The 9,919-nt window shown below is 31.5% G+C and overlaps 1 protein-coding gene across 1 annotated transcript; it reads right to left on the bottom strand.

The window, feature by feature from the left end:
• Positions 1 to 333: 333 nt before the first annotated feature.
• LOC145140537 (uncharacterized) lies at positions 334 to 1,144 on the bottom strand. Its single transcript, XM_079073997.1, has 3 exons — positions 655 to 1,144; positions 563 to 583; positions 334 to 404 (listed from the first exon to the last, which is right to left on the bottom strand). Exons 1-3 carry the CDS (start codon positions 1,142 to 1,144, stop codon positions 334 to 336), a joined length of 582 nt encoding a protein of 193 aa, XP_078930123.1.
• Between the last annotated feature and the right edge of the window lie 8,775 nt (positions 1,145 to 9,919).

The following is a 9,919-nucleotide window of genomic DNA, read 5'->3' as shown; positions in this document are numbered from 1 at the left end:
AATTATCTACAATCTCTCTTTTTTTTGGGAACGGGTTATTTTCACACTCCTTCCAATGAATATTTACATCATACAAATTATTTACATTTTATAACATAGATCACCCAACAAAAATCTTATTTATTTCCCACATCAATGCTAATCTTCAATTCATTTCTTCCTGCTTTTAAATCGAATAAGTCAATAGCTTCAATTTTCTTGGTGCATCAATCTGTTTCTTGTTGTCGTCACAATACACAACAGTAACATAACAATGACAGTGACAGTAACAACAGCAACAGCAACACATGGACTAAACCAATATCTTTTTTACATATAGATACATTTTTACAGTTAATCGGCTACAATACACGCTGAATTGCGCTGTAACGACGACAGCCATTGTTCCATGTACACTTCATTCTCTACACCCAAAGCAAGATGATAAATAAACATTAAGTATTTGTTTATGTAATACATTTGATATATGACTTATATAAGGTAATATATTTTTTCTTATATGTTTGATTAAACTCATTGTAGGCAGACGGTTTTAACTTTTTATGTGAGCCACCTAGCAGACCACTGTATAACTGATTTTCATCTATCACACAATTATGAACCTAAGTTTTACAAATTGTCATGAATATTTCATAGAAAAATAAGAAGACTTACAAGCAGAATAAATGTCGGGAACTTGTCCAATAGTGTGGTCCAAGAATCTATCATTTGAAACATTCTTAGTGTTAACAACATCCCCACATCCACGACCATAACACGGAACAAGAACAGCAAAACTATCATCTGAATCATCATCATCATCCTTATCACTACAAAAACCAGCACCATGAGGTTCCAACCATCCAATCGACCAATCAGAGTCGTCGGATTCTGATCCAGATAAACAACCACCGTCAGATGGAACCAATACAACATCATATTCTTTATCAACCTTGCGTTCTCTTCGATTTTGCCACTTTCTTTTTACTCTTTTAGAGGCTGAAGGTGTCACATTTACTAATGGGAACTTTAGATTGTCGAATTCTAATATATTTACATCGGTTTTTGTTGTTGAGGAATTCTTGGAGGACCCATTGCGGATTTTTGTATCTTGATGTTTTCCACTCCATGACCACCATGAAAATTGCGAAAATGCCACTGCCATATTTTACCTATAGGTATCCAAGAATAGAAAGAGTAAAATGGTCATTTACTCGTTCAAACATTCATGAAAAAAAGGAAAGTCTCTGTTGAGGTAGTACTTCCTTATGAAAGAAAGCAATTTATCCATACGTTACTTTTACTTGATACAAAAGAAAAGAAACAGGTCATAAGAAACTTAACTTAATAACTAATAGATTTCCATGACTCAATCATATCCATGACCTCTTTATAGGGTCAAACCCTAAAAACCATTTCCCCTCTTTTTTTGCTTTGTATGATTAAATTGGAAAACCTAAAAAATTTTTAGCTTATTTCTCAAGAGTTTAACAACAAATCAATCAAAGAAAAGCAAACAGATGGCGGGACCAAGAAATCACAAATTTTGACCCCTAAATAATTTCAATTTTCCAGTCAAAATGAGAATACCCAAATTGTAAACATAAACAATGATCATCTAATATCAAAGTGGTAAGAATCGCATATCCGTTTTCCATATCGGGTTGAGATTCTAACTCGATTCGCTTACGACTATGCTATCATCTTGGTCACATAATATTATATCTTATTACAGATAAAATTACTAAATCTAATGCGAAATGGGTCTGACATTGAATCGGAAATAGAATTGTTCATGCGGAAAATCAATAAATAAAAATACAAGGGAAAAACTAATTTCCATCTCAAACCGGAATATTTGATACAAACAACCATGAAATGGAAATAAAACCACATACTCTTTTAAGTGAATCTCCGAATTGCACTCTGAATGGTAGAAATTAAGCTTCAAATCGAATACCCAATTGGATTCAAGGAAATTCTGGCGGTTTTTGCTTATACGTTCGGAGGCGTGTGGTTCTATGATGCTCTCTCCTTTAATCATTCATCAACAAATGGATTTTAAAATCGGAGATAAGATAAGAGTTTTAAATGAAAATTGTATTTTCAATTAGACCCCCTAATCTTATTACAAAACATTAAACACCCTATATTGTAAAGACTTGTCAACTCTCATGAATATGTTTTAAATCTTATAGATGAAAAATATTTAAGACTGGCAGTCAAATTTTAGGGTACGTTTAGTTGACGAAAAATGAACCACTTTTTAGAAAAAATTTCCAAAAAAATGATAATTTTGAAAATGCGTTTAGTTCGTCTAATTTTTAAAATTTTTCACAGAAAATGAAAATTTTCCGTTTTCTAAAATTACAAAGAAGTTTAAAATTTTTGGAAAACCGATAATCATTGTTTTCCAAATTTTTTTGATTCCAATTTTTTTCTAAAATATAAACACACACGCACTTCCACCCTACCCACATCTACCTACCATTACCTTAACACCCACAACCCACTACACCCCTACCTACACCCACCACAAACACACCCATACACACATCCACCCCACAAACACACACTCACCCACAAACACACACACACACACACTCACACAAACACTCACACACGCCCACCTACCCACCTCACCCCCCCCCCCCCACACACACACACCCCACACCTACAAACACACACACACACACCCAACACCACTACCACAATCACCGACCTACCGTCACCATCACCACCACCAATACCCCATCACCACCACCACCGTCGCCGCCATCACCACCACTGCCACAATTGCCGCTGCCACCACCACCACCGCCGCCGCCGCCCCCACCCTACCACCGCTACCATTTTCTAAAAATGAAAAGCGATAGAAAAATACACATCTAAACACGTTTTCTAATTTTCTAAAACTGACAATGAAAAATGAATAAGTTTTAACTAAACGCGTTTTCTAAATTTCTCAATGAAAACTAAAAACGGAAAAAGAAAACTGAAAAGGGAAAACGAAAAACGAAAAATGAAAACTGTTTTTCCGTAACTAAACGCAACCTTAGGTTTTTAAAAGAAAGTTTATCAATCACATTTATCAAATTTTATACCGATTATTTTTCCCAGTTGGCGCGTTTGATTCATAACTTATTTTTTTAACTCGGACGGTCCCTAGGTTATGCTTTTGTTGCATCGTTGGTCCCTAATCAATATTAAAAGACTGATTTACCCTTATTGATTTTTTTTTTACTTTTTCAAGTTAACAAGTTAACTTGGCCCTTGGCAAGACGTTCAATGGTTTCTGAATCTCAGATGAGTGTACCATTCTAGTGCCAGTGAGAGTTAATGAGGGATAACTCACAAAACCATTCATGCGATAAATGTATCCGAAGACAAATTTCACAGTTTAACATGACACAAGGTCAAGGCCCTTGGCGGGACATTCAGCGATAATCGTGCCTTGCGAGGTGCATCGTCCTGGTGTCAATACCGTTAATTCCTTACCTGCGGAGAATGTATTCGAGAATACATTTGAGTCTCCGCAGTTTTGCATGACAAAAAGAATGTCAAGACCCTGGGCGGGATGTTCAACGATATCTATTTCCTAGTTGGGTGAATCGCCCTGGTACCATGACAGTTCTTAGGTAAAGATAACTGACAAGACCAATTTTGACAATCTGTACAGTTTCAGACTTTCAATTCCTTAAATACGACAGTTTTTTTAGAAAGATACTGCCTAACTGACAGTTTGTATAGTTTCATGCCTTCAATTCCTTGGATACGACAGTTCTTAGAAAGATACTGCCTAACTGACAGTTTGTACAGTTCTTGGCGCAGATGTGGACCAGAGTCTTCTAACATCCTCAGACATCTTCTAGCCTAAAAAAACACATATATCTTTATTTTTTTAAAGTGTTTTTTAATTAATATTTTTTCCAACTTTATTAATGATAAACAATTTGAAAAAAAAAATTACAAAACTTAAAAAAAAAACGTTCGACGATACAAACATGATATTTTTGACAAATTTATAAAAAAAATATTTATTACAATAATAGTCGTTGAAGTTGTTTATATAAATATGAAAAAAAAATCATAATATAAATTCTTATATTTTTTTGCCAAATTTTGTAAAACATTATTTAATACAGTATCGTCAATTTCTCGAGAAAATATTTATAGTACGTTTTTAATGGATTTAATTGAAAAAATCGAAGTTTATTTCCATCCATTTATGTATCAAATTCTTTGATTCTAAATTATAATGTTTAGTTATAACTTTGCAACCAAAGTTGTTGGTTTTTATCAAATATATACGTTAATTCATACTATTTTTATTTTTATTTTTTATACGATAATACATAAAAGTTGATCTAAATTTGTTAATTATTTATAACAAAGTCATAAAAATATTAAAAAATCACTTTGAAGTTTAAAAAAATCAGTTTCTTTAGATTTCAGTTTATTTTAGTAGCCCGCAGATGTTAAAAAAACAAACAGTCTTCTTTTTTCAGACTGCAGACGTTTGGTCCACCTTTTCTACTGCAGATGTTTACAGATGTGGTCCGCAGACTGCAGGCATATTGCCTCAGAAAAAACAAACAGTACCTTAGTGTGTGTTGAGGGAAAAAGGGTGAGGGAAACCTTCCACCCCTAGAACACTCGGTGATGGAAAAAAGTAGGGGTCTTTTCGTGTGATTGGTTAGTATTTTTTTTCTAGCTTTTTTAATATTTATTAAATTATATACCTACTAAAATATTATAAAAAATATATCAAAATTCATAGTTTTTAATTCTCTAGAAAATGAGTATAATATTTGTATGAAATATATTAAAAAAAAAGTGAAAGATTCTTCCCATACACACCCTGGATTTTGATGAGTGAAAGAAAAGTAAAGAAAAGGCTGACGTGACAGGTAAAATGAGAGAGACCCTTCCCACACATACCCGCAGGTCTTAAGGTGTATGTACATTTTATATGATATATATATATATATATATATATATATATATATATATATATATATATATATATATATATATAGGGTTATGATCAAATGTGAATCTCAAGTATTGTGTGAATGTGTGACCAAATTCTCGCTATTAGATTAAAAGAATAAATGGATGTGATTATGGGGTACATATTAATATCATGGACTAGCGTCTAGTATATAACTACATTTAATTAATTATAAGGGCAAACTTGTAAAAATGGTTAATAATATATATGGAATTTTTGGATTATAAGGAAGATGATTAACACTTTTCCCATTTTTTAGGAAAATAGATGTTTATGGAAACATAAAATTTACGTTTGAAATTTTCAAAGGATTTCTAGATTTTCATATATTCATAATACTTATATAATCAATTCTTAAAGAATGTCAAAAGATAACAATACTCACTGAATTCTTAAAGAATGAAGTGTTTTTGGTTAATTATTATTCTAATTACAACATATTATTCTTAAAGAATATTCAAATGTACACGTCTTTACTGAATTCTTAAAGAATGCATTATTATAAAACCGTTATTATTCGAACGCAACACATTGTATATAAGTTCAAACTGCAATTCTTAAAGAATACTAAAATCAACTATTTACATAACTAAATATTCTTGAAGAATTCCCTAAAATACTATTTACATCAATCTATATATACATACTGCCCTAAACATCTGCATTTTCTAACCGTAGGATCATTCATCCTTTTGTACAGTTTGAGCTTCTACATGTTCTGGATGTTTTTGTTGTGCTGCTGGTTGTAATACATCTAAAATTGCAAGAAATGTTATTAGTAGAATACAACACTGAAGTGAAGAATCCATTTTTGCAACCATAATTCTATAAAAATATTTTACATGGTGTTCATATTAATTGTCACAAAATTTCAATTATAACAACTTTATATTATATGATGTGAAACGAATATGGATACATTCTTTAATCATTTATCGTGTGGCATGTACGGATAAAACAAACAAAGCATTCTTGTTGAATATATAGACAAAAGTAACATACCCATTCTTATTGAATATATGATTTCAAATCCCATTCATACATAGTTTTAACAGAGAAACAAATAACATCTAATTAATTCTTAAAGAATAAGTCATGTTTAAAAACTAAATACAACTAACAAAGTTTAGTTTACTCAATTTAGCTAGACCCTTGATTATGTTACATGTTATATAGAACTAATGGGGCTTTTAAACACCTGCACCATCACAACGACTTCTATTGGATGCACTTCCAGGCTGTGAAAATAATGTAAAATATGAGGAATACTTTATTGTTTAATTCCATACACAAAATCATTCACCTACACTGATAAATATAAAAAACACATTGTTTTTTTATTTTGACAGAAACCATTAGAATAATTAGAAAATAAAGGTTAAATGAAAACACTAATTGATCTATACAAGAAAGTAGAACAGACCCTCAGTGAATGTAGGGCATAATTAAGGAGTTTACCATTCTTGTAAATACTTTGGATTCAAAACAGGGGCTTGAATTGAAGGGCAATATTCAAAATTAGGTTAGATACTAATGTAATACTACAATGATTAATGATTCCACTGATTACAAATTGAGGCATTGAGTATTCACTTCATTTTATAAAAAATTCAATACCTCAAATAAGAAATTAAGGGCTGAGAATGTGTCAAGAAGACTCTCACGAACAAAAGTAAACCTAACATGAATCAGATAACAAAATCCAAACCCAAATTACTCACAATCGTAAAATTATTTCTTATTCCAATGCTTAATGTAAATTGCAGGAACATTGAACAAGAAATTACCAGGGGGAGAACCCATGAAAACTGGTTTTTTCTACTTGGGAGGAGTGAGTGTATCTTGAATGCGTTTCCTTACAGCAAAATGGAGGAGAATCCAAATGATGATAAGTGGTGCATTCTTCCGGCATGCTTTGATGGGTATAAAAAAAATTCTATATCATGTATCGCTTGACGGGAGGTGTCGATTTTGCTTTTCTATCAATATTTTGTCGCTTGAGAGGAAGTGTTGATGGATGACTTAGTCATCAGAGAGGAGGGTTGATGAGAGGCTATCGATTGTCCCCTGATACGTAGTCGTCGTTGAGGAAGGCTGCCAAGGTTTTCTATGGGGAAGGAGTCGACGACGTTCTAGGTGGGGGGAAATGGGTTAAAAGAAGGGAATTGATAAATATAACGAGATTATAGGAAAATTGTTAAGGAATTAATTGTTTGGCCATAATTAAATATTGTTAAAGTTACCATTGTACCCCTAGCAAATGATTGGTTCATAATTGGTCACACATTCACACAATATTTAGTGTTTATATATGAATCTAACTCTCTCTCTCTCTCTCTCTATATATATATATATATATATATATATATATATATATATATATATATATATATATATATATATAAGTAGGTTCATGTAAAAATACAAATATATTGTGAAAATGAAAAAAACCAATTAAAAGATTACACGTGTATATTAGAATTAAAAGCATTTTATGAATTATTAATGGATATATTTTAATTTTAAGGGTAAGATGGTAAATAGTTTTAGACGGTTAATTGCGGTGGTTCTAACCGGCTTTTGGTAATTCAATTTTTTGGTTTGGAAACTGTCATTTATTTCATTGCCGCTTCACCTTATGAAGACACAGTTGCAAAAAAATATCTCAGCCCTAATATTTCATTATTTGTTTTAGTCTTCTCGTCCCATCCACCCCTCAAAACCATAAACGTTGATCTGGATCAATGACACAAACGAAATTTTTGGATGAAGGCCACTGTATTTTAATCGCATTCAAACAATCTATGCCACCACTTATCAAAGAAATTCAAATCCACTTCAAATCATTGGTGTCATTCTATTCTAACAAATGTTGTGGAGAAGCTTGAAGAAATTAATGAGATTTTAGGGAAGTCGAAGAACACGACCTTATGATCGAAGGATTTAGGTCCCGGTATGTATTTGACAAGGTTCACTCTCCCTAAAAAGCTTATTCTTTCAATTCTTTGAATCAGATTTCTTCTTCTCCGACCCTCTCAAACGATTGCTTCTGTTTGTAAAAAATATATTCCAATTGCTTCTTATCCCACCATCTGATTTGACTGTTGCTTCAGTTCGTATGTGTATTTTTTGATTTAATATTTTTCAATATTTTCATGTTAATCACGCCATAACATCTACAGCTCAATCGGTTCCATTTGATTGTAAGAAGGTATTTGAATTAATGGTACATCAATGAGTTTATGGTATGAATCCTATTAAAAGTTGTAATTGTACCTATTTCGAAATGAGTGCATCTGTGAATCAAAAAAAGCCACTGTTTATCTGATGTTTTTTTTATGAATCAAAAGTAGCCAATGTTTATCTGAAGTGAAGTTCTTTTTGTGAATCAAAAGTAAAAAATTTTAGATTCTTTTAACATTTTTGGTTTCTGAAAAGTGAAAATAAATCAGGGCAATTGCTTCAAATGAGTTTATTTCGAATGTTTTCTGAGGGTTTTTATTTGAATTGAAGAGCATGATTTGAGAATTTAGGCCCCAAATTACTGATATAGTATTTTACTTTCACAATAGTTTGGATCACGTTATTGACATCTAGTTAAGTCTGGTAGTTAACAAAGTTAAGAATTCATGAATTTCTAACAAAAAAAGGGAAACTAAAAATTCTTTGCTTCAAACCCCTGTTTTCTCTGTTTTGCTTTTGATTAAGATAACGTTTTTCTAACTCAATGATATAAATTTCTAGTTTTCTACGTTTGGATGAGAATTGTTTTAGGTTCAAAGTTTAGTAATCAAATCCATATAAATTGCATTCATGGTAAAAGGCTGCAAGAATCTTAAATAAAAATGTATTTAGATCCAGATGAGATAGGGTTATCAGGAAATGTTTTCTCCCAAGCTTCTTCTTGCTTTGGTTTTATTGCAGACTTTTGGTATTGGGTCTGTGTAGAAAAAAAATATGCAAGTTAGAATGTAATTATTTTTTTGCAAAATATATTCACAAGAAATATGTCAAACTGACAGTAATCTTTTAGAAAATAAAGATTTTGGAGTGATGTAAACTTTTATATAAAATCTTGTCACTAAACATTATTATACAATCATGTTATTTTTTGGGCATTTTGTTTCGTTTGCTGTTGTTTTATGTGATGGCTTCCTGGTGTTTGCTGCCTTTAGGAGTTATGTTGCATTTTGGGAGCTTTTGACATTATTACCCTTGACTATTTTGTTGGTCTCCTTGGTTGCTATTCTTTTTGGAGTTTAATCAACTATTATGCTTCTTGATTTTTTTCAAAGTTTATGAATCACACCTTTTATTGGCATCATATTCGTCCTTTTTTTTTCGAAATTTAGATATCATTTTAGGACTTCTAGTTACTTGATTTCACTTTAAAGACCGACAAGTTTTTGAAAATTTGTACATGTGTTTGTTCTTGCTTAATGATGGCAGTTTGAAGGTATGTTCCAAATTTATATTTTTTTTTGTCTATGGTTCTTATAAATTTGGGCATTGAGAAGTGCATTTTGTTGTTGAAATAAGACCTTTGAAACTGGATATGTTCTTGGAGGTTCAAAAGGTTAGTTCTTCAAAAGCAAATCTTTTTTTTCCATGCTGAAATGGTAGATTCTAACTAAACTTTGAAGTTATTTAGATACATTTCATAGGTTAAGATTTTTGGATCATAGTTGTAACTTGTTGATTGATATTTGGTTGTATAAAGATTGGATTATTAGTGCTTTAGGATCAATCTTTCTTGCATACATAATTGTTAATCATTGTTGGATCATGCACACTATAAAATTTACATTTGAATATTTGTAATTTTTGTATATCACTTCTCAGTTGTTTATATAGTTCATCTTTTGGTCGTGGGTTAAGACAAGGATGAAGTAAGGATTACTATGTTTTTTCAAAATGGAATTTAAT

Source organism: Lactuca virosa, chromosome 9, assembly GCF_052849685.1.
Source record: "Lactuca virosa cultivar CGN04683 chromosome 9, Lactuca_virosa_CGN04683_v6, whole genome shotgun sequence".
Classification (NCBI taxonomy): Eukaryota; Viridiplantae; Streptophyta; class Magnoliopsida; order Asterales; family Asteraceae; genus Lactuca; species Lactuca virosa.
This window is presented reverse-complemented; position numbering and strand designations above follow the sequence as displayed.

Excerpts from the sequence above, each read along its gene's own strand:
- LOC145140537 (XM_079073997.1), bottom strand. The coding sequence starts at position 1,144 with ATGGCAGTGGCATTTTCGCAATTTTCATGGTGGTCATGGAGTGGAAAA. Across the intron at positions 584-654 it reads TCCCGACATTTATTCTGCTT|ATGAAAATCAGTTATACAGT; the intron begins GTAAGTCTTCTT and ends ATTGTGTGATAG. Across the intron at positions 405-562 it reads TGAAAATCAGTTATACAGTG|AGAATGAAGTGTACATGGAA; the intron begins GTCTGCTAGGTG and ends CTTTGGGTGTAG.